At 49.6% G+C, this 25,247-nt stretch overlaps 1 protein-coding gene across 4 annotated transcripts in view; it reads right to left on the bottom strand.

Annotated features, from left to right (window-relative positions):
- The window catches only part of LOC147098642 (PH and SEC7 domain-containing protein 1-like), a 303,222-nt gene that overhangs the window by 204,133 nt on the left and 73,842 nt on the right, over window positions 1-25,247 (bottom strand). For all 4 annotated transcript variants that reach the window (XM_085970604.1, XM_085970603.1, XM_085970606.1 and 1 more), the window contains exons 2-4: window positions 19,906-19,946; window positions 16,798-16,871; window positions 5,520-6,579 (exon numbers count right to left, since the gene is read on the bottom strand). In XM_085970604.1, coding sequence (XP_085826730.1) covers window positions 5,520-6,482 — 963 coding nt within the window. In that variant the 5' untranslated portion in view covers window positions 6,483-6,579; window positions 16,798-16,871; window positions 19,906-19,946. The remainder of the gene's footprint in view (window positions 1-5,519; window positions 6,580-16,797; window positions 16,872-19,905; window positions 19,947-25,247) is intronic.

Below are 25,247 nucleotides of genomic sequence, written 5' to 3'. Positions count from 1 at the left end.
TGATTTAGCTCGAGACAGTGGCCAGGGAGGGCGATGCAATCGGTGGCAAGGGTTTGTGGTGGGGACCAAAGAGGTAAAGGTCCCTCAGTCCCTTGGCTCTCGGTCGGTGTATAGGGTCTCTCAGTCCCTTAGCTCTCAGTCGGTGTATAGGGTCCCTCAGTCCCTTGGCTCTCGGTCGGTGTATAGGGTCTCTCAGTCCCTTAGCTCTCAGTCGGTGTATAGGGTCCCTCAGTCAATTGGCTCTCGGTCGGTGTACAGGGTCTCTCAGTCCCTTGGCTCTCGGTCGGTGTATAGGGTCCCTCAGTCCCTTAGCTCTCGGTCGGTGTATAGGGTCCCTCAGTCTCTTAGCTCTCAGTCGGTGTATAGGGTCTCTCAGTCCCTTAGCTCTCAGTCGGTGTATAGGGTCCCTCAGTCCCTTAGCTCTCAGTCGGTGTATAAGGTCCCTCAGTCTCTTAGCTCTCAGTCGGTGTATAGGGTCCCTCAGTCCCTTGGCTCTCAGTCGGTGTATAGGGTCCCTCAGTCCCTTAGCTCTCGGTCGGTGTATAGGGTCCCTCAGTCTCTTAGCTCTCAGTCGGTGTATAGGGTCTCTCAGTCCCTTAGCTCTCAGTCGGTGTATAGGGTCGCTCAGTCCCTTGGCTCTCGGTCGGTGTATAAGGTCCCTCAGTCTCTTAGCTCTCAGTCGGTGTATAGGGTCCCTCAGTCCCTTGGCTCTCAGTCGGTGTATAGGGTCTCTCAGTCCCTTAGCTCTCGGTCGGTGTATAGGGTCTCTCAGTCCCTTGGCTCTCGGTCGGTGTATAGGGTCTCTCAGTCCCTTAGCTCTCGGTCGGTGTATAGGGTCTCTCAGTCTCTTAGCTCTCAGTCGGTGTATAGGGTCTCTCAGTCTCTTAGCTCTCGGTCGGTGTATAGGGTCCCTCAGTCCCTTAGCTCTCGGTCGGTGTATAGGGTCCCTCAGTCCCTTGGCTCTCGGTCAGTGTATAGGGTCCCTCAGTCTCTTAGCTCTCGGTCGGTGTATAGGGTCCCTCAGTCACTTAGCTCTCGGTCGGTGTATAGGGTCCCTCAGTCCCTTAGCTCTCGGTCGGTGTATAGGGTCCCTCAGTCCCTTAGCTCTCGGTCGGTGTATAGGGTCCCTCAGTCCCTTAGCTCTCGGTCGGTGTATAGGGTCCCTCAGTCACTTAGCTCTCGGTCAGTGTATAGGGTCCCTCAGTCACTTAGCTCTCGGTCGGTGTATAGGGTCCCTCAGTCCCTTAGCTCTCGGTCGGTGTATAGGGTCTCTCAGTCTCTTAGCTCTCAGTCGGTGTATAGGGTCTCTCAGTCTCTTAGCTCTCGGTCGGTGTATAGGGTCCCTCAGTCCCTTAGCTCTCGGTCGGTGTATAGGGTCCCTCAGTCACTTAGCTCTCAGTCGGTGTATAAGGTCCCTCAGTCTCTTGGCTCTCAGTCGGTGTATAGGGTCCCTCAGTCTCTTAGCTCTCGGTCGGTGTATAGGGTCCCTCAGTCCCTTAGCTCTCAGTCGGTGTATAAGGTCCCTCAGTCTCTTAGCTCTCGGTCGGTGTATAGGGTCCCTCAGTCCCTTGGCTCTCGGTCGGTGTATAGGGTCTCTCAGTCACTTAGCTCTCGGTCGGTGTATAGGGTCCCTCAGTCTCTTGGCTCTCAGTCGGTGTATAGGGTCTCTCAGTCTCTTAGCTCTCGGTCAGTGTATAGGGTCTCTCAGTCTCTTGGCTCTCGGTCGGTGTATAGGGTCTCTCAGTCTCTTGGCTCTCAGTCGGTGTATAAGGTCCCTCAGTCACTTAGCTCTCGGTCGGTGTATAGGGTCTCTCAGTCTCTTGGCTCTCAGTCGGTGTATAAGGTCTCTCAGTCCCTTGGCTCTCGGTCGGTGTATAGGGTCTCTCAGTCCCTTGGCTCTCAGTCGGTGTATAGGGTCCCTCAGTCTCTTAGCTCTCAGTCGGTGTATAGGGTCCCTCAGTCCCTTGGCTCTCAGTCGGTGTATAGGGTCCCTCAGTCTCTTAGCTCTCAGTCGGTGTATAGGGTCCCTCAGTCCCTTGGCTCTCGGTCGGTGTATAGGGTCCCTTAGTCCCTTAGCTCTCAGTCGGTGTATAGGGTCCCTCAGTCCCTTAGCTCTCAGTCGGTGTATAGGGTCTCTCAGTCTCTTAGCTCTTGGTCGGTGTATAGGGTCTCTCAGTCACTTAGCTCTCGGTCAGTGTATAGGGTCCCTCAGTCCCTTGGCTCTCGGCCGGTGTATAGGGTCCCTCAGTCCCTTAGCTCTCGGTCGGTGTATAGGGTCCCTCAGTCCCTTGGCTCTCGGTCGGTGTATAGGGTCCCTCAGTCCCTTAGCTCTCAGTCGGTGTATAAGGTCCCTCAGTCCCTTAGCTCTCAGTTGGTGTATAAGGTCCCTCAGTCTCTTAGCTCTCAGTCGGTGTATAGGGTCCCTCAGTCCCTTAGCTCTCAGTCGGTGTATAAGGTCCCTCAGTCCCTTAGCTCTCAGTCGGTGTATAGGGTCCCTCAGTCCCTTAGCTCTCGGTCAGTGTATAGGGTCCCTCAGTCCCTTAGCTCTCGGTCAGTGTATAGGGTCCCTCAGTCCCTTAGCTCTCGGTCAGTGTATAGGGTCCCTCAGTCTCTTAGCTCTCGGTCAGTGTATAGGGTCCCTCAGTCTCTTAGCTTTCGGTCGGTGTATAGGGTCCCTCAGTCACTTAGCTCTCGGTCGGTGTATAGGGTCCCTCAGTCCCTTAGCTCTCAGTCGGTGTATAGGGTCCCTCAGTCACTTAGCTCTCGGTCAGTGTATAGGGTCCCTCAGTCTCTTAGCTCTCGGTCAGTGTATAGGGTCCCTCAGTCTCTTAGCTTTCGGTCGGTGTATAGGGTCCCTCAGTCCCTTAGCTCTCGGTCAGTGTATAGGGTCCCTCAGTCCCTTAGCTCTCGGTCAGTGTATAGGGTCCCTCAGTCCCTTAGCTCTCAGTCGGTGTATAGGGTCCCTCAGTCTCTTAGCTTTCGGTCGGTGTATAGGGTCCCTCAGTCTCTTAGCTTTCGGTCGGTGTATAGGGTCCCTCAGTCTCTTAGCTCTCAGTCGGTGTATAGGGTCCCTCAGTCTCTTAGCTTTCGGTCGGTGTATAGGGTCCCTCAGTCCCTTAGCTCTCGGTCAGTGTATAGGGTCCCTCAGTCCCTTAGCTCTCAGTCGGTGTATAGGGTCCCTCAGTCCCTTAGCTCTCGGTCGGTGTATAGGGTCTCTCAGTCCCTTAGCTCTCGGTCAGTGTATAGGGTCCCTCAGTCTCTTAGCTTTCGGTCGGTGTATAGGGTCCCTCAGTCCCTTAGCTCTCGGTCGGTGTATAGGGTCTCTCAGTCCCTTAGCTCTCGGTCAGTGTATAGGGTCCCTCAGTCCCTTAGCTCTCGGTCGGTGTATAGGGTCTCTCAGTCCCTTAGCTCTCGGTCAGTGTATAGGGTCTCTCAGTCCCTTAGCTCTCGGTCAGTGTATAGGGTCCCTCAGTCTCTTAGCTTTCGGTCAGTGTATAGGGTCCCTCAGTCCCTTAGCTCTCGGTCGGTGTATAGGGTCTCTCAGTCCCTTAGCTCTCGGTCAGTGTATAGGGTCCCTCAGTCCCTTAGCTCTCGGTCAGTGTATAGGGTCCCTCAGTCCCTTAGCTTTCGGTCGGTGTATAGGGTCTCTCAGTCCCTTAGCTCTCGGTCGGTGTATAGGGTCCCTCAGTCTCTTAGCTCTCGGTCGGTGTATAGGGTCTCTCAGTCCCTTAGCTCTCGGTCGGTGTATAGGGTCCCTCAGTCACTTAGCTTTCGGTCGGTGTATAGGGTCCCTCAGTCTCTTAGCTTTCGGTCGGTGTATAGGGTCCCTCAGTCACTTAGCTTTCGGTCGGTGTATAGGGTCCCTCAGTCTCTTAGCTCTCAGTCGGTGTATAGGGTCCCTCAGTCTCTTAGCTTTCGGTCGGTGTATAGGGTCCCTCAGTCACTTAGCTTTCGGTCGGTGTATAGGGTCTCTCAGTCCCTTAGCTCTCGGTCGGTGTATAGGGTCCCTCAGTCACTTAGCTTTCGGTCGGTGTATAGGGTCCCTCAGTCTCTTAGCTCTCGGTCGGTGTATAGGGTCCCTCAGTCTCTTAGCTTTCGGTCGGTGTATAGGGTCCCTCAGTCACTTAGCTTTCGGTCGGTGTATAGGGTCCCTCAGTCACTTAGCTTTCGGTCGGTGTATAGGGTCCCTCAGTCACTTAGCTTTCGGTCGGTGTATAGGGTCCCTCAGTCCCTTAGCTCTCGGTCAGTGTATAGGGTCCCTCAGTCACTTAGCTTTCGGTCGGTGTATAGGGTCCCTCAGTCCCTTAGCTCTCGGTCAGTGTATAGGGTCCCTCAGTCTCTTAGCTCTCGGTCAGTGTATAGGGTCCCTCAGTCCCTTAGCTTTCGGTCGGTGTATAGGGTCCCTCAGTCCCTTAGCTTTCGGTCGGTGTGTAGTGTTTTTGCCTCCACAGCCCTAACCAGAAGTCCAATCTACCATGTTGCCCAAGTCAATTGCTTTGCTTATTAAATTGACGGGGACCTGACCGCAATGCAATTTCAGTGTCAGAAGAAACAAATGATCATGTAAAGGATTAAATTTCAGGCCAGTAGCTCTGGTGCTACAGCATTGAATTCCCAGGCAGAGGGCCTTCGTTCAAATTCATTTTCATTTTGATTTGACTATCGCCTCTGGACAAGTTTCACGTATCAATGTGAGGCGTCTTGCAGAAGCACAGCTCCGCACCTTCTGATCGTGGCTGCGTAACAGCGTCAGCCATGGCTCGGTGGGTAGCACACTCGCCTCTGAGTCAGAAGGTTGTGGGTTCATAGTCCCACTCCAGAGACTTGAGCACATAAAGCTAGGCTGACATTCTAGTGCAGTACTGAGGGTGTGCTGCACTGTCGGAGGTGCCATCTTTCGGATGAGACGTTAAACTGAGGACCAGCTTGTCCTCTCAGGTGGACATAAAAGATCCCATGGCACTATTTCAAAGAAGAATTCCCCAGACTCCTGGCCAATATTTATCCCTCAATCAACATCACTAAAACAGCTGATCTGGTCATTATCACATTGCCATTTGTGGGAGCTTGCTGTGTGCAAATTGGCTGCTGCGTTTCCTACATTTCAACAGTGACTTCACTTTAAAAAAGTACTTCATTGGCTGTAAAGTGCTTTGGGATGTCCAGTGGACGTGAAAGGTGCTATAGAAATGCAAGTCTTTCTTTCTTAGGGGTGAACGCTACTGCTCCACGATAGCATATTTCATCAGCTGACAAGGCAGCAATGTTGCAGGGAGCTAGAGAAGGAAACATCTCCCATCAGCCATGATCTCATTGAATGGCGGAGCAGGCTCGAGGGGCCGAATGGCCTACTCCTGCTCCTATCTTCTATGTATCACCCAGCCTTCCCACTATCAACCATCCCATGCATGCAACCCTGGAGACTCTAAACTGCTCTACTATTAGTCCGTTCACTTTGAAGATTATTCGCAATCTGATTCTCCAGACACAATCTGATGGATGCTTCAAGTGGGACGTACCTGTTTGATGGCAGGACTGTTAGGGCTTTCTCTTCCAATTGATGGATCCAAGCTTCGAATGGGAACGATGCCATTGTTACTCGACGGTTCGCTGAGGGCAGTCGCCGTCAACAGATTCGTTCCCAGGTCCGGACTCCTTGTATGTATTGGCTCCGAAACAAACTCTTGATGCATTTTGTTCCCAGTTTGGGGGCTTTTTCCTCCAGTGCAGGAATCTTGAGCGGAGGCATCAGGACACTTTGGGCTTCCACTCCCAACCGATGGGACCCAACTTCGGTTGGGAACTACGCCATTTGTTGGCTCACTGGAGGCTCTCGCTGTCACCGTGTTCGCTTGCATGTCCAAGCTCTCCGTCTGAACCAGTTTTGACACAAATGCCCGAGACGTTTTGTGCCCAGTTTGGGGGCTTTTCCGTCCAGCAGACGAACCTTGACCTGAGGCAGTAAGGCTTGCTCCCTGAGGAAGTACTGATACGTTGAAGGGGTTAACGACGGTTTTCACCCGGGCTTTCTCAATGTAGCTGAATGTAACGACTGAGCTTTTCCCTCTGGTGTTACCGCCCACCTCTCTCATTGTATTCTCCAAGGTAACAGGGCAAATCGGGTGAGCCTTAATGCACACCGGGGAAGTTGGGGCAGTGGACCTCCCGGGGCTGGTTGGGGTAATTTCCCGAAAGGGATTGGTCTCCGATCGTGTGCGAATGAGCGAGGCTGTGCCTTTCTCACGGCCAGGAAAGCCCAGGAAATCCATCCTTGCATCTGGCGGCAGGCTGCGTCTCTGTGTATGGGCTCGCGGGGTGTGGGAATTGGGCGAGAGTCGGCATGGAGATCGGGCAGTGGCATCAGACAGTGCGGCGTTCAGGTTATCACGGCCCGGTGATCCCAGAGATCTTTTGACACAGCTCCCCGAGGGACCGGTTCTCAGCTCCATGTAGAAAGTCATGACGCTTGTGTTCTGTGCCATATCGCACAAAGCCAATCCAATCACAAGCTAACGGGAAGCAGCAGAAGCGAGTGTACCACAATCACCTTCCCACGTTGAGGTACATCGGCTTTCCAACCTGGGAAATTCCAAGAAATACATTACTGATGAACATCATCAACATATTAAACAGCGTGGAGCTGAAATGAAAGTTACAATCTAAATCCAACGAGATAATTACAGGAAAGATGTGATTGCACTAGAGAGGAGATTTACGAGGATGTTGCCAGGACTGGGGAATTTTAGCTATGAGGAAAGATGGGATAGGATGAGGAGGCTGAGGGGAGACTTAATTGAGGTGTATAAAATTATGAGGAGCCTAGATAGAATGGATAGGAAGGACCTATTTCCCTTAGCAGAGAGGTCAATAACCAGGGGGCATAGATTTAAAATAATTGGGGGAAGGATCAAAGTGTCTGACGTAATAAAACTCACTACACACTTGGTTTGAGTATAAAGCAAGGCTTTAATCAGCTTGTTTCAGAACATGGAGGTCTAGTTGTACTTCACTAGCTCCTTGTCTTACAAAATGTCCCTGGCAAGCTGGGCCCACGCCCGAGTATTTATACTCCTTGGACAGCGCCACCAGCTGGCCGTCCAGTGTTATTTCACGAGTAGTTTCTTGATGAATGATGAGATTTATAACAGGGGAGTTGAGAACTTTTTCCACCCAGAGGGTGAATGGCAGCAACCACATTTTAGACTATCGCCCAAAGTCAGACTTATCCCCACTAAGTTCAACAGTGTGAGGAAGTTCAATTAACACACACACACACGTGCACACACAGGTGCAAACACCTACACACAACATGTACATGTACACACACACACCTGTATAAAGACAAATGTACACAGCGGTGAAATGGCACAAGGTAGGACTTCCTCTGATTAGTATTTTTAACGAATTGAATGGGTTTACTAACAATGGAGGGAATCTATGTCTGCATTTACAATGTCTCCACACACAGCGGCCTGAAATGCACTTACCCCAGTGTTGCTCAAACACCCAGTCTAAATGATTTTAGCTCAGCTCCTGCACACCAACGTAACGACAATCAGTGTGCTTCAAAGCATTCCTGAGACACATGCTATATAGAAGCAAATTGTTCTTTCAATAATTCCTTGCAACCGATGAATAATTACTTAATAACGGAAGGCTGCCAGTGGTAATGTTCATTGATTGAGAATCAAGACATTCAATATACGAAAAGACATTGTCATTTGCTGAAGTGTAAAAATTCTGGGTTAAGGTCAGATAGATAAATTCTGATCCAATTTAAGGGCAATCTTTTCAGGTCATAATGTCAGTCTATTCTGTTTGTGGGAGCTTACTGTGCACAAACTGGCTGCTGTGTTTCCTGCATTACAACTTCAAAAGTGCTTCATTGGCTGTGAAGCGCTTTGGGATGTCTGGTGGTCATGAAAGGCGCTATAGAAATGCAAGTTCTTTCATTCTTCTTTCTTTCTATAGTTGCTTTGTGCCCACAGACTATTTCAAAAGAGCTATCCCAACCCTTTGCCAATAAGGGCAGCCTGTGCTTGTCTACCCTCCACCGCACAGGAAGATAATACTTTACTGGGGTAGAGGGAAGGGGAGGGAATTCAAGATGGTTCAGGACAGGTCACCAGAGGTCTGGGAGAAGGTCACCGTGCTTGGCCTCTCAGTAAGGAACAGCATGGGGCGAGCAAAGGAACTGATGTGCCCTTTGTACAGAAACCATTGGATCAGCGTTACAGTGTAAACAACTCAGCACAACACCATTGGAGCCACCTTTATGCCAGGCTTCTGTCCACTGCCTCCGACCGAAGGGGACACTGACAATAAAGAGGTCGCGGAGGGCGGCACTTGGCTTTTGAGTACCGCACACCCTGCATTCATGGGGAGCGCAGGTTAGAGAATCGCAACTTTACCCAGAGAGTGGTTAGAATGTGGAACTCATTACCACAAGGAGTAGCTGAGGTGAATACAAAAATGCATTTAAGGGGAAGCTAGATAAACACATGAGGGAGAAAGGAATAGAAGGTTATGTTGATAGGGTGAGATGAAGTAGAGTGGGAGGAGGCTCCTGTGGGGCATAAACACTGGCATGGACCAGTTGGGCCAAATGAAACATAGAAGATAGGAGCAGGAGTAGGCCATTTGGCCCCTCGAGCCTGCTCCGCCATTCAATGAGATCATGGCTGATCATCCAAATTCAGGACCCTGTCCCTGCCTTCTCCCCATATCCCTTGATCCCTTTAGCCTTAAGAAATATATCTAACTCCTTCTTGAATATATTTGATGAATTGGCCTCTGCTGCCTTGTGTGGTAGAGAATTCCACAGGTTCACCACTCTCTGGGTGAAGAAATTCCTCCTCATCTCTGTCCTAAATGGCTTACCCCTTATCCTTAGACTGTGACCCCTGGTTCTGGACTCCCCCGCCATCGGGAACAGCCTTCCTGCATCTAGTCTGTCTAGTCCTGTTAGAATTTTATAAGTTTCAATGAGATCCCCTCTCATTCTTCTAAACTCTAGCGAATATAAGCCTAATCAACTCAATCTCTCCTCATACGTCATTCCTGCCATCCCAGGTATCAGACTGTTTGGCCTGTTTCTGTGCTGTAAATTTTATGTAATTCTATGTAATAGTATTGTAGCTCCATCTCTGAACTGCGCTCCCTTGGGTTACGGTTTCCCCACTGAGAGCGCACGGGATCATGGAATTGGCTTTATTGTCCCTTTTGCCAACCCACACGGAGGGACGAAGGTCTCCTCTTTCAGCTGGATGGCTGGATCGTCCACGAAATGGGATAGATCGGCCTCAACCTGGTTCCCACTGGGCACTCCGCAAAATTCACCGCAGGTCCGCACTGAGGCCTCACTCAGAGAGCCCGTAATGAGGTTGGTGTGGGTGGCGCAAGTGTCACACTGATGCTCTTTCTGATCTGCAGAGAGAAGCCACAGACTCCAGGACCAGGAGACACGGGCTCGCGTTTAGCAGAGGCACAAACAGTTCAGGTTTCACTACACAGAGGATGGACGAGCGTGTGGAACGGAATGACCAGGGAGGCAGATAGTGTGGGAAATTTAAGGGCGAATCGGATACATTATGGGAGGAAACCACAGTCTGAGACATAGGGCTGGATTTTGATACTGGAGGCGGGTAGGAGGCGGGACTACAACTTTTGGGGTTGTAGTCCCGCCTCCATTGAGTTGTTGCCAACCCACACGATTTTCACTTGATTGACCTTGTTGAGCCCACCCAGCGGGCTCAGCAGGCCAATTAAGGGCCACCCGGCAACAGGTGATGTCGCAGATTGACATTTCATCTGTCAAGAGCTTTTGGCAGATGAAATATCAGTGTTTATGATGCGCCAAATAACTGCCCGAATCCAAAGTTAAAGCTTAAGACTGAAGCCTTTTATTAAATAAGAATCATGGCAGAGTTAACAGAGTCCATCATCGACCGAGCCCTTGGTAGAACATACCAGAAGAGGGGCGGGGCCAGGGAGGAGCATTAGTGGTTCCCCCTAGTGGAACATTCCAGACATTACAAGTGCAAGTACAAATATCAGAACACAGTTATTTCATCACAGTTTGACAGCTCTTTGAAGCTGTCAAACACGGACAATCTGTACTCCAAGTTAATTACTTCCTCTCAGGCTGATTTAGAGATCTCTCCAGAACAGAAAGCTGATTGCTGCAACTTTTGACAGCTCGCGGCCATTCTGCTTTCTGTGCCGGTGAGATGAGGGACTCCGGAGACCTGAAGGAAGGAAGGCTGTAAAGGTAAGTAAAACTTCTTTAAACACTTTACACACACCAAACACACTTACCTCTGCACTCATGCACCCATCACTCACCTGAACACCGGACATCTCGAACCCTCCAAGCCCTTCAGCCCGACGGCCCGCCTCGCTAACTTGGCGTGGTTTGGAGCCGTCGGGAATCCCACACTTCAGGAATAAAAATAGGGATTAGGCTAAAATCTGCCTGTGAACTACCTGTTAGCAGGCAGTTAATTGGCACTAATCCCCTTCCCGCCTCGGGGAGGCGGCTCCCAGCACAGGTCGGGTATCCGCCTCCTTTGAAACTGGCATGGCGGCAGGTTGGGGGCGGGGTGGGTTCGTGCCCCCCCGATTTCAAGATTTTAACCCCCCACATGCCTCCAATCCCGCCTCCACAGCCCAATGAAAATTCTGCCCATAAAGTCAATACCCGTCTGATTTAGTGCTACCAACGAAGCCAAGCTGGCACGTTCATAGTTGACCTACCTTCCCCTTTAAGATCATTCTTTTTTTTGCCTGCCAAGTCAGACGTTATTTTAATAGTTGTAACAACCAGAGCAGCTGGTACTGGTATTGAGCGGCCAAATACGTTGCCATCCAGCCAGTACAAACACAGGTTCAAACTCAAAGGGCCATGGTAGAACCAGGCAGCTGGTCGCTAGGCATTTGACACGGACAAATCCCCAGACCCCCCGTGTTAACACATCCTCATGCGACCCGAATAAGACTGGTGTTTATAAAACACAAGTAACTGGAACTATCTCATGCATCACCACGCGCCACATGACCATGCTCCCACTGCCAAGACACAGCTCGCAGAGTCCACGTATTATAGGGCAGGACGCCAGCGGAGACCGTCTCCCCCCCCGCTCCCCCTGAACTGTTTACACTCTGTCAGAGAGGATGAACCGTGATTGAGTTTGACCTAATCCCGATTAGTACCAGCAAGCCACGTGAGAGGATGTAGGCCAGGGAGAAAACAGTAGGAGGGACAAAGGCAAGCAGAGACAGACAGACAGTGCACAACAGAGAGTGGAGGCTTCTCAAAATTAACCAACACACGGCATTCAGACCTAATACTCGAGGACCACTCTGCTCATAAAACAAGTATCAGAAACAAAATGCGCCTACTGATTATTTATGTTTGAAGTCCCGTCACTTTTGTACATCCTACCCTCAGTATAAGACAACCCTCCCTCCGAGGACCGCGCCCTCTGAGGCACCCTAGTCCACTCCTCTATCACCCCCTTCGCCCGGCACCTTCCCGTGCAAGCGCACGAGATGCAACACATGCCCTTATACCTCCCCCCTTCCCACTGTCCAGGGCCCCAAACACCCCTTCCAGGTGAAACAGCGATTTACTTGTACTTCCTGCAATCTAGTATACTGTATTCGCTGCTCACGATGCAGTCTCCTCTACACTGGGGAGAACAAACGCAGATTGGGTGACCGCTTTGCGGAACACCTCCGTTCAGCCCGTAAGGGTGACCCCGAGCTTCCGGTTGCCTGTCATTTTAATTCACTGCCCCATTCCCACTCAGACCTCACCGTCCTCGGGCTCTTGCATTGTTCCTCGGAAACCCAGCGTAAGCTCGAGGGACAGCACCTCATCTTCCGATTAGGCACTTTACAGCCTTCCGGACTCAATATCGAGTTCAACAATTTCAGATCATAACCTCGGCCCCCATTACATTTTTATATATTTTATCCACACCTTTGTTTTGTGCCCTTCCCCCTTTTTTTCTCTCCCACATGGCAGCTGCCTCCCATTCTGCCAGCGCATTTCACACCTAATCTAGAGCCGTCTTTTGTCTCCACTAGTCCTGTCACCATCTGGTCTCGTTTTGAATACCTCTTAATGTCTCTTCACTTCTCTTTTGTTCTCTCCCAGCCTGGCCTCTTAATCTATTTCATTTCCTGTGCTTTTCCAGTCTTGACAAAGGGTTTCAACCTGAAACGTTGACTCTATTTTCTCTCCACGGATGTTGCCTGGCCTGCTGAGATTTTTCAGCATTTTCTGTTGTTATTTAAGACAAGCTCTGTTGCCATCAGTCTAGTGGGTAGATGCACCACCAGTGTGGTACTGAGCCATACAGACCCTAGTTCAATCCCTGGTCTGTGCTAAGTGTTGGCTGCTGTTAGCAGAGAGCTATGTTGGGGGAGGGGGGGAGTTACAATTCTCTGGATTCCGGCGGGGATGGGGGGCGGGGGTTATAATGGAATTTAGCATCTAAGGCATTAACGACAGTGATCTTTAGGCACAGGGGTCCTTCAACTCTATCTAAAGAAAGATAGAAAGACTTGCATTTATATAGCGGACATCCCAAAGCGCTTTACAGCCAATGAAGTACTTTTTGAAGTGGAGTCACTGTTGCAATATGGGAAACGCAGCAGCCAATTTGCGTACAGCAAGATCCCACAAACAGCAATGTGATAATGACCAGATAATCTGTTTTAGTGATGTTGATTGAGGGACAAGCATTGACCAGGACAACGGGGAGAACTCCCCTGCTCTTCTTCGAAATAGTGCCGTGGGATCTTTTACGTCCACCTGAGAGAGCAGACTGGGGCCTCGGTTTAACGTCTCATCCAAAAGACGGCACTTTCGACAGTGCAGCGCTCCCTCAGCACTGCACTGGAGTGTCAGCCTGAATTTTTGTGTTCAAGTCCCTGGAGTGGGATTTGAACCCACAACCTTCTGACTCAGAGGCGAGGGTGCTGCCCACTGAGCCACGGCTGACACAGTAGCTAGTAGCTCCTTGATGGACAGCCTTGTGGGTGGGTATGTGTACCTTAGTGCGTTATTATGTGTATGGACATCAGGTGAGGGCAGGGGATGGTACTGATGGTTGACTAGCTTGCCAACACTCAATATCAAGGCTTAGGAGGGCTGACTGATTGAGGCACTGGATCAATGATGGCAGCCATGAAGCCAGAGCCCAGCGCTGGTCACACAGAGAAAACTGGAAAAGGAAGCACCTTCTCTGTTCTAGCAGCCAGAGGTTAATGCTGTTCTGAAGATACTTCATCAGGAATGGCAAGTGAAACGGCTCCAAGACTGTTGGTGCTATCCCACTGAGAAAACGCACAGCCTGAAGGGGAGAGCTGCATCGATAATAATTATCCATACAATGTTGGAATTACTGTACCTAATCCTACTGCATTAGATTACATGCGCAAGACAATTTTTTATGCCTTTCCGAGATTTTCCCTGAATCCCCATAGCTTTGAGCTTGACTAATAGCCTTTCAAGTGGATATTTTTCAAATGCCCGTTTTGGCAGACTCGGTAGAACATGTTGTAAGACAAATGGAGATAACTACTGTAATCTCAAGCGTTTGAAGTGTGACTGAATGCAGATTATGGCGAGCACACACACGCACACACACACACACACACGCACACACACACGCACACACACACGCACACACACACGCACACACGCGCACACACACGCGCACACACACGCACACGCACACACGCACACCCTCACACACACACGCACACACACAGGCACACACACACGCCCTCACACACACACACACTCGCACACACACACACCCTCGCACACACACACGCACACTCTTGCACGCACACACACATGCACACACACGTGCGCACACACACCCTCACACACACAAGCGCACTCTTGCACGCACACACACATGCACACACACACGCACCCTCACACACACACGCACACACTCACACACACACATAAATGCACACTCACACGCACACTTGCACACACACACGCGCACACACACATGCACGCACACACACCCTCTCACACACTCAAGCACACTCTCTCACACACAGAGCAGTGAGACGTGACTGAACACCATTAATGGGCAATGTTTGAGCAGAGATGAAACACCATTAATGGAGAGCACCTACACGGTGCTCCGAACCGGGAGCCTTGCCTACCGATAGCATGGATCGGAAATTTCACCAAGCGACCCGGCCAATTTCCTGAGTGTTTAGAATAATGCTTGGCTAATCGTGCATGGTGTGTGGCCACAGTTTCTGATGTGCGCTCTGAGCACTTAACCAAGGAGATGGGTTCCCCCTGGTGACAAAATGAACCCGCCACCGATTCAGGTGTTTGAAGAAGGTGGGTTCTAGGGTATGGACTGACACCTCTCTTTGCCCTGCTGGCGTCTTGCCTGGGATTTAAATAATAAAGGCTTCAGTTCAGTAAAATTCAACTGTGACTTTGTGCGAGAGTGTAAGACGTGCGATAGCGAATCTCGACTTCACAATCAGATATTGACTTTGATGGGAATAAAAATAATCGGGTGTGATGTAAAACGGGCAGCCAACTCATAGGAACGTAGGATCAGGAGTAGACCACTTAGCCCCTCGAGCCTGTTCCATCATTCAATGAGATCATGGCTGATCTGTGACCTAACTCCATCTACCCGCCTTTGCCCCATATCCCTTAATACCTTTGGTTAACAAAAATCTATCAATCTCAGGTTTAAAATTAACAATTGATCTAGCATCAATTGCCGTTTGCGGAAGAGATTCCAAACTTGATGTAAAAAGACTACTGAGCACTTGGTTTGAGTATTAAACAAGGCTTTAATCAACTGTTTCAAAACATGGAGATCTAGTTGTCTTTCACTAGTTCCCGTTTACAAAATGTCCTGGGCAAGCTGGGCCCACGCCCGAGTATTTATACTCCTTGGACGGCGCCACCAGCTGGCCGTCCAGTGTTATTTCACGAGTCATTTCTTCATGATGATGAGATTCATAACAAAACTTCTACCACCCTTTGTGTGTAGAAGTGTTTTCTGACTTCACTCCTGAAAGGTCTGGCTCTAATTTTTAGACTATGCCCCCTAGTCCTAGAATCCCCAACCAGCGGAAATAGTTTCTCTCTCTCTACCCTATCTGTTCCCCTTAATATCTTGAAAGCGTCGATCAGATCACCCCTTAGCCTTTTAAATTCCAGGGAATACAACCCTAGTTTGTGTAATCTCTCCTCGAGATTCGCTATCATCCGTTTTACACCATTATGCAGAGTCGAAACTACCACCAGTGGGTGAAAACCACACAAACCAGAACGTAGCAGGAATCATAGCAAAATTCACAACTGAGTATCAGTCACTAATAGGACGCAGTTCGAGATCACTTCACCAGATGGGAAATGCTGGAAACACGCAGCAGGTCCATCAGAATCTGTGATGGGCAAAACGACAGGGTAATGTCTGAGACCAAGCTTCTCTAACAGCTAAAGGGGGAAAATTCGGTATTGCCCCGTTTGGGGCACCATTATCGGCCGTGCGCAAAGTTTAGCGCCTGGCGCTAATTATCGCCTCTGACAGGAAACTTGGCTTTTATCGCCCCGGAGGTGATTGGAGCGCTAAATCAAGCGCTTCACACCTGTCTTAAGGCGCAAAGGCCGGGGAGCGAGGCGCTACCTCAGAGCGCTGGCGAAGCAAGGAAGGGCAAATCAAAATAAACCTGCAAAGTGCTGCTCAGTACTCAAAACTCCTTCACACAGCGTTGAATCTCTCCAGAAGTCTCTCTCTCTCTCTCAGAATGCGTGGTGCAAAAATGTCACCAACAAAAAAAGGCAGGAAGCGGTCGCCTTCAAATAGCGCTCCCCCAGTCCCTTTCTGACAGCATAACGCTCCCCTCAACCTGTCATTGCTAGCGGCAGGCGGTAAGGCAGGGAGCGCCACTCAATATCCGGTCCGGGGCGCTAACAGGGCGTTGCGCACTCGACTGACGCCACGATCTGCCGGCGCAGGAGATCGTGGCGGTAGTGTTTAGCACCGCCGCAAAATGTCTAGTTAATTTCGCGAGCGACGCAAACATCACCGCGCCCGGGCGCTAGTTGCTTTGTGCGCCAATTGGCGCCCTCTTAAGGCGCTAACGGGAGGTGCAAACAACGGACTTTTTTCCCCCAAAGTCTTTTCTCTTACAGATGCGGAAAAGGCACTGTGTATTTCTGTTTCTATTTTACTGTTGTCAGAGACTTGTGTCAGACACAGAGCCGCAGCATCATCAGGACGCCCGGTGAAAGCTTGGAGATCAGCTATAGTAAATCACGTCCCCCGCCTCCCCACCAATGAAAGCCAAACGTCCCATCAGGTTTAGCCTCTGGTCACTTGAGAGAGAGGAACGAGGGGAAAAAACTCCCAGCTTGGTGGCAATCTCACAATAAGCAGTCAGCGAAAACACCATGTGAACGAGGCGTTGTTGTGGCAAATCAAAATGCCTGCCTTTTAAAAAAAAAATTATTTTAAACTTTTCAAGTAAAATAGAATTGTTCCTTCCCCCCACCCACCAACAACAAACAGCTGGGCAGCGCAACAGAACTCCGACCTTTGAGTCTGTTCTGGCAGACAGACAGGGGAAGAAGGAGAATAATGGGACCGCTTTTCAAACCTTCAATGAGAGAAACACATGCAGACGCTCCCTCTAAAACACAACCGGCTGGACCACATCATGCGAGTTATTTATGGCTGCTTCACTAATGGTAACGTGACGTTAACCCAGCCCTGCTGTAGCACGTACCTTGTAATCTCTCCATTTCCCCTGTGACAGCTCCTCTTCCAGCGAGCATCACAAAGCCTTTTCATTTTCTCCCTCTAGGAAGCAATGGGAAAAAAAAACCACATTGAGGGCTTGCTCAATCACTATGGAGGGACTTCAATGGAGCAGATCAGGAGAAACGGTTTCCACCGACAGGAGGGTCGGTAACCAAAGGACACAGATTTAAGATAATTGGCAAAAGAACAAGAGGGGAGATAAGAACTTAAGAACATAAGAATTAGGAGCAGGAGTCGGCCATTCGGTCCCTCGAGCCTGCTCCGCCATTCAATAAGACCATGGCTGATCTTCCACCTCAACTCCACTTTCCCGTCCGATCCCCATATCTCTTGCTAACCCCGAGAAGTTTTTTTACGCAGAGAGTTATGATCCGAAAGGGCAGTGGAAGGAGCTTCAATAGGAACTTTCAAAAGGGAATTGGATAAACACTTGAAAAGGAAAAATTAGCAGGTGTATAGCGAAAAGGTGAGGGAGTGGGAAAATCTCAGAGAGACAGCACAGGCGCGATGGGCCGAATGGCCTCCTTCTGTGCTCTATAGAATCATAGAATCTTACAGCACAGAAGGAGGCCATTCGGCCCATCGTGCCTGTGCCGGCTCTTTGAGAGAGCTCTCCCCAATCAGTCCCACACCCCTGCTCTTTCCCCGTAGTCTTAAAGGTTTCTCCTTTTCAAGTTTTTATCCAATTTCCTTTTGAAAGTTACTATTGAATCTGCTTCCACCGCCCTTTCAGGCAGCGCGTTCCAGATCGCAACAACTCGCTGCTTAAATTTTTCTCCTCATGTCGCCTCTGGTTCTTTTGCCAATCACCTTAAACCTGTGTCCTCTGGTTATCGACCCTTCAGCCATTGGAAACAGTTTCTCTTTATTTACTCTATCAAAACCCTTCATGATTTTCAACACCTCTATACTGACTGTGCCCGGTGCCCCCCTCTGGTCCAGTGCCCCATCCCTCTTCCCTTTTCTATCAGAGGAGGGCTCAGTGAGGAATTCTGTGTGGAATTGGACACGGATTAAGGTGGAGGTCAATGGAAAGGAAGAACGGGAAGAATGGCCAATCCGATAACACCCATGTTTCACTCTCGACAAAAGTTGAAATTACCCCCCATAGGCACCAGCTTAGAGAAGGGCTCGGAGACAGCTGTCATGTTGAAGAATGTTACCGGGAAGAGTGACCCAGGGAGAAACTACACTGAGTGGATTTTGTATTGAAAAGAAAAAAAATGCATTTATATAGTGCCTTTCACGACCACCGGACATCCCAAAGTGTTTTACAGCCAATGAAGTACTTTTTGAAGTGTAATCACTGTTGTAATGTAGGAAACGCAGCATCCAATTTGTGCACAGCAAGCTCCCACAAACAGCAATGTGATAATGACCAGATCATCTGTGTTAGTGATGTTGATTGGGAGATAAATATTGTCCAGGACACCGGGGAGAACTCCCCTGCTCCTCTTCGAAATAGTGCCACGGGATCTTTTACATCCACCTGAGAGGGCACCTCGGTTTAATGTCTCAACTGAAAGACGGCACCTCCGACAGTGCCGCACTCCCTCAGCACTGCACTGGGAGTGTCAGCCTAGATTTTTGTGCTCAAGTCTCTGGAGTGGGACTTAAACCCACAACCTTCTGACTCAGAGGCGAGGGTGCTGCCCACTGAGACACAGCTGAGGAAGGGGACGCCATAAATATGCTTTGAGATCTGAAGTCTAGGAACAATGAGGGAAGTGTCACTGTTTTAAAAAGCCTCCTCCCATTTTGTGTCTTAATCCCTAGTTCCCCTGAGGTCGGACACTCACGCTGGTCAGTTCTCCAGTGCCTCACTCAAGTGGACAGGCTTCGCTTACAAGATCAGGAACAGCTTTCTCCCTTCCCTAGTCCTGGGAAATTGAGGCCAATTACAGCATGCCCATCACTGTTCCTGGTTGAGACCAACTGACTCAAGCACGTGGTCAAACTCGGGATCTTCCAGTCCAGTGCCACAGCACACGGGACACAATAACAGCGGGCATTTATAAGGGCAACGTTTAGCAAGTCACACTTCCAGAAAATCTTGCTTGACCTCTGCGTGCAAATTCCTGGTACGCCCTCCCAGTGGGTGAAGATCCATACCGGGAGCACAAATTTCTAAAATCTACTCGGGATAACTTCACAAGGTTGAAGAGGTGGGCACGAGCTGGAAAGTTAGGAGGTCAAAGAGACAAAAGGGACAGTCAGTGTTAAGGAGGTCTTTGAATCCTGGGAGAGAGGTAGCCAGGGGTAACTGGTTTGGAGTCAGATTTCCAGAGAGTAGGAGCAGAGTGATTGAAAAATTGGACACTGAAGGTGGAATGGAGGTACCGGGGAAGTCGGGAGTAATCTGGAATTGGAGGAGAGGAGGCTGTGAGCTGGGAGATATCGTGCAGAGGATGGGGTAGAGAAAGGCCATGGAGGGACCTGAAGATGAGGATCTCGAAATGGATTCACTGCTTTACAAGGAGCTGGGCATGAATGGGGTGATGGATGCGTGGGCGAGGTCAAGGGCCACACAGTCCTGGATTGGCAGAAGTTTGTGAAGGGTGCAGGTCGAGATAGGTCAATCCTTGAGGTGACTGAAGGATGGATTAGGGTTCCAACAGTAGAGGGGACGAGGTAGCAGGCGATATTCTGGAGGTAGTAGAATGCGGTCCTGATGAAGAGAGGATGTAGGGTCAGAAATTCAGTTTGAGGTTGAGTTGAGGCAACTTTTGGCTCCGTCCAGTGTGGATGCGGCCAGGCAGTTGGACAGTGCAACAATAGCCTCAGAGCTGATGGTGGTGGGGGAAGAGGGAGAGAGTTGAGTGTCGCTAGCATGCATACGGAAGCTGACCCTTGCTGATGATTTTGCCGAGACAGTAACGATGTCAATTACAGCGCGTGTTTCAATTAATATCTTTCCGTTACGGTCAGAGCCAAAAAGCAAGATGCAGTGTAGCAGATGTTTGAGTCACAATTAGCAAAGCTTTACACAAACTCTGATCTGATCCTCAAACAAGCTGAGTTGAGGAACCAGAGACACAGGCGTGACCGGTAAAGAGAAGACATTGCCCCTTACCTTGCAGTTGCACACACCTTGGAGTGTTCGCTGATCCCAGCCTGTATGTGAAAAGAAAATAAAGAAATGAGCATTCGCATTTCTTGTCAGACTGGTTTACATCTTGCTGCTCACCTCCATCCTGGTAAAGATAAAGCGCTGAACGTCCCGGCACATAAACAGGGGTTGCGACTGTTGTCATCAGATGCCGCGAACAAGGCAACTGAGTCGGACTGCAAATGTTTATAAGTGCGTGCATGCAAAACGCAGACACAGACAGCGATGAAATGGCTGCTCCCTCCAATAACAATATGTTCACACTCCGGTGCAGTTACATAACTTACAGTAACCCTTTCCTGGCCGCACACCCAGCTCTGACTTACAACGGACCGGCCACCAAGGGCCGGTGTTTTAGGCCTCAACAAAAGGGGAGTTTTGCCTTTCTGTTGCACAGAACGCGAGAGGGCTGGGCTACAAAGACAGGCTGGCAAAACACAGACTCTTCTGTCTTCCAGCAAAGCGAATGAGATGGAACCTTTCAATAGAATAGAAAAGATAAATCCTGAATTTCTTGCATCAGTTAAGCCATCGCTGCAGGACGAGGGGCATAGGTACAAAGTGGTAAAAAGCAATTCAGGACTGATGTCAACCTGTGCTGAAACTTCAGGCAATGAGTGCTAATACTGAGACCATGATCACACATCTCCTGCTGGTCTAAATTCTCAACCAGGTTTATAATACGCACGAGTCGTAGAACTACTCAAAGTCCAGACGGACAGCTAGTGCTGGGATCAGTGAGACCCACACTGGTGTGAGTAGGGGATCCTCTTCTGAGGTTGGGGGGTAAAGGCACTCTGTTGGGTTTAAGCAGAAAGAGCTGTACTCTTGCGTATAACACATTGTACACATGGCCTGTAAATGTTCGGTACCGAGAAAATGTTCCAACTAGGTGCCAAGGCTGAGAAAATGTTCCATTCCTCTTCAGTACATCCCTCAAAGTATTGAGTATGTCAGCCAGTGGCTCAGTGGGTAGCTCTCTCACCTCTGAGTCAGAAGGTCATGTGGGTTCAAGTCCCACTCCAGAGACTTGAGCACGAACTCCAGTCCAGTACTGAGGGCACTGTCTGAAAGGGGGCCGAAGGCAGATTCAATCGTGGCTTTCAAAAGGGAATTGGATAAGTGATGTGCCTTCAATAACCACAAAACTAGAAGTTATAGACTTTAACAAGTTGGCTTTTAATCACTAAGATCAGAGCTAACATCTCAACACACTGACTGGCTCACAGGAATGAGTCATACAGATCCTGGGATCTTTAAGTAAGAGAAGTCAGGGGCGGAGCCAAGAGCCAAGACCTGGAACCTTCCAGGTTAGTCAGGGAAGAGGAAGTGAAACTATACACCGAGTGGGGGAGGGTAATATACATGAGTGCAAAACGAATACAGGCAAGAACGAATACAGGCAAGACAAACAGGTTTCATTACATTCACCCCTTCTTTAGATTTAGTCCATCGGGGTGATGTTTCTTAACGGGCTCAACGGGCCGAATGGCCTCCTTCTGTGCTGTAACCATTCTATGAGCGCTGCACTGTTAGAGGTGCTGTCTTTCGGATGAGACATTAAACCGAGGTCCCTTCTGCTCTCTCAGGTAGACATAAAAGATCCAATGGCACTATTTTACAGAAGAGCAGGGGAGTTATCCCCGGTGTCCTGGCAATTATTTATCCCTCAACCAACACCTAAAACAGATTATCTGGCCATTATCATGTGGCTGTTGGTGGGATCTTGCTGTGCGCAAATTGGCTGTCGCGTTTCCTACATTACAACAGTGACTCCACTTCAAAAGTACTTGATTAACTGTAAAGCGCTTTGGGACGTCCTGAGGTTGTGAAAGACGCTGCCTCATTACAACATAAATGCAAGTCATTCTTTCATTACATTACAACGAGACTACACTTCAAAAAAAAGTACTTCATTGACTGTAAAGTGCTTTCGAAAGGTCATCGACCTGAAACGTTAACTCTGTTTCTCTCTCCATGGCTGCTGCCTGGCCTGCTGAGTGTTTCCAACATTTTCTGGTTTTCTTTCAGCAAGACTCAACTGATTTTATAATAATATCCAGCATGTCTGTTATTTAATTCAATTATATCACCTACATCGCACTCACCCACGTTTGCCTCCTGTTGGCAGATACTGTACACAGATTCAGTGCCAACTCTATCCTATTCCATAGTAATGATCCAATGCCAAAAAAGATTTAATTACAATCAAAGCCAATGTAAGTACTGAATAGAGCCAAAGCCCAAACAAATAGAACAGAGAGTAAATATTTAGCAATATGAATAAATGCACCCTATTATCAGGTCATCATTGCATTGCTGGGGCATGTTGGAATCCTGGTATAAACGTAGGGCAGTTTGCCAAGATATACGCACAGTGGAGCACAGCACAGGTACAATTTTATAGATCTGAAGAGCTCTTGCGAACCTCTGCGCTAGCCACAGGGCAACTGGAGCATAAGAACTTAAGAATTAGGAGCAGGAGTCGGCCATTCGGCCCCTCGAGCCTGCTCCGCCATTCAATAAGGTCATGGCTGATCATCGACCTCAACTCCACTTTCCTGGCCGATCCCCATATCCCTTGATTAGAGTCCAAAAATCTATCGATCTCAGCCTTGAATATACTCAACGGCTCTGAGCATCCACAGCCCTCTGGGGTGGAGAATTCCAAAGATTCACCACCCTCTGAGTGAAGAAATTTTTCCTCATCTCAGTCCTAAATGGTCGACCCCTTATCCTGAGACTGTGCCCCCCTACCTAGTTCTAGACTCTCCAGCCAGGGGAAACAGCCTCTCAACATCTACCCTGTCAAGCATTCTCAGAATCTTATATGTTTCAATGAGATGATGGGATAGATTTCCTATTCCCAATGTCTCTTCCCTTCTTCTCTTAGGCAGTCCCTCGGAACCGAGGATGACTTGCTTCCACATTAAAAATGAGTTCTCAGGTGACTGATGAGTCCAATGCGGGACCTACAGTCTCTGTCACAGGTGGGGCAGACGGTGGTTGAAGGGGCGGGTGGGTGGGGTGCTTGGGTTGACGTGCGCTCCTTGCGCTGCCTGCGCTTGGCTTCCGCTTGCTCCCAGCGAAGAGACTCGAGGTGTTCGGCGCCTTCCCGGATGCTTCTCCTCCACTTTGTGCGGTCTTGGGCCAGGGATTCCCAGGTGTCGGTGGGGGATGTTACACTTTTTCAAGGAGGCTTTGAGGATGTCCTCGAAGTGTTTCCTCTGCCCACCTGGGGCTCTCTTGCCGTGCCGGAGCTCCCGAGTAGAGCGCTTGTTTTGGGAGTCTCGTATCGGGCATGCGGACAATGTGACCCGTCCATCGGTGCTGATTGAGCCTGGTCAGAGCTTCGATGCTGGGGATGTTGGCCTGAGCAAGAACACTGATGTTGGTGCGCCTGTCCTGCCAATGGACTTGCAGGATCTTGTAGAGGCAGCGTTGGTGGTACCTCTCCAGTGCTTTGAGGTGCCTGCTGTACATGGTCCATGTCTACAAAGCAATTGAAAGGGCACGGGGTGCCAGTACTCAATGTGTGCCCTTTACACAGGAGCCAACAGCCTTTACGCCAGAGGGAGAATTTTTTTTAACTTGTGCCAACCATGTGACTTGTCAGGAGCACAAAATCAAGAATTCGTGTTTAGGCTCCCCAAGATTTTCCATTGGAATTCCCGAATTCTCAACGTGTGCTCCTGGGAAGCAGTGGGCGGGACTGGGAGCATAAATTCGGAAGATGTTCCCTCATGGTTTCCAAATGGAGAACCCAGGAGGTCCCTTGAGGCCAGCAGGTTTCTGATCATCTGGTGCCCAGTGCACTAATGCACGTGGAAAATTCTGCATTCTCTGTTGAGAGGTTGAAAGAGGTGCTGTCTTTCAGATGAAATGCTAAATCAAGGCACCGTCTGCTCTCTCACTAAAAGACACTGGGCTGGATTTTCATTCAGGGGATGTGATGGAGGCGGGACTACAACTTTCGGGGTTGTAGTCCTGCCTCCATCGAGATGTGGCCAATCCACGCGATTTTAACTTGATTGATCTTGTTGAGCTCGCCCAGCGGGCTCAGCAGGCCAATTAAGGGCCACCCGGCAACAGGTGACGTCACAGATTGAAATTTCACCTGTCAAGAGGTTTTGACAGATGAAATATCAGCGTTTGAAAGCTCTTTGAAGCTGTCAAACACTGACAGTCTTACTTCTAACATGAGTCCTTCTCCACAGACTCAGTTAGAAATCTCTCCTGCACAGAAAGCTGAAAGCTGTCACTTTTGACAGTTCGCAGCCATTCTGCTTTCTGTGCCGGTGAGATGAGACTCCCGAGACCTAAAGGAAGGAAGGCTGAAAAGGTAAGAAAAGGTCATTTAAACTTCTTTAAACACTTTAGACACACCAAACACACTTACCTCTGCACTCATGCACACATCACTCACCTGAACACCAACATCTCAACCCCTCCAAGTCCTTCAACCCGACGGCCCGACTCCTCTAACTTGCCGTGGATTGGAGCCGTCGGGAATCCCACACTTCAACCTTAAAAATAGGGATTAGGCTAAAATCTGCCTGTTAACAGGCAGTTAATTGACACTAATCCCCTTCCCGCCTCGGGGAGGCGGGTCCCAGTGCGGGGCGGGTACCCGCCTCCTTTGAAACTGGCATGGAGGCGGGTTGGTGTCGGGATCGTGTCGGGACCCCCAATTTCGGGATTTTAACACCCCCCGCCACGCCTCCAATCCCGCCTCCATGGCCCAATGAAAATCCTACCCAATCTGCCCTTTCTTAAATTCTCAGCATCATTGGATTTTGAGGATAACAATGGAACTTAAAAACACTGCTGCTTGACTTGGTTACACTAACCTCTTGTTAAGTTCGAGCATGGTAGCTTCATAATTTGGACAAGTTATAGGATGTAGCTCAGCTCCCGATTTCTACTTAATGAAAGGTGAGATGCTAGTCAGGTGACCTGACATGACAGACATTACTACAATTTGTTGATCGAATACGGTGATCTCCGGAGGTAATGAAAATGTTGGCTTCTGAGTGTTAACCCACCATTTTGCCATCGCAGGCCATGTGGTCTAACTCTTGCTGCACCATCAGTCCGCTCTAGCCTTTCACCGCTTTTACTCCATGGGGACTATTTTGTTAATGGGGGCGCGTTGGAGGCGGGACTGCTGCTTGGCGGGTCGATGTCCCGCCTCCATCGATCTGTGGCCAACCCACGCTATTTTCCCTTGATTGACCTTGTTAAGCCCGCCCAGCGGGTTCAGCAGGCCAATTAAGGGCAAGCCGGATGCAGAGAACGTCAACGTA

This window comes from Somniosus microcephalus, chromosome 29 (assembly GCF_052327205.1).
Source record: "Somniosus microcephalus isolate GS21.2 chromosome 29, FLI_Smic_1.0, whole genome shotgun sequence".
Lineage (NCBI taxonomy): Eukaryota > Metazoa > Chordata > Chondrichthyes > Squaliformes > Somniosidae > Somniosus > Somniosus microcephalus.
This window is presented reverse-complemented; position numbering and strand designations above follow the sequence as displayed.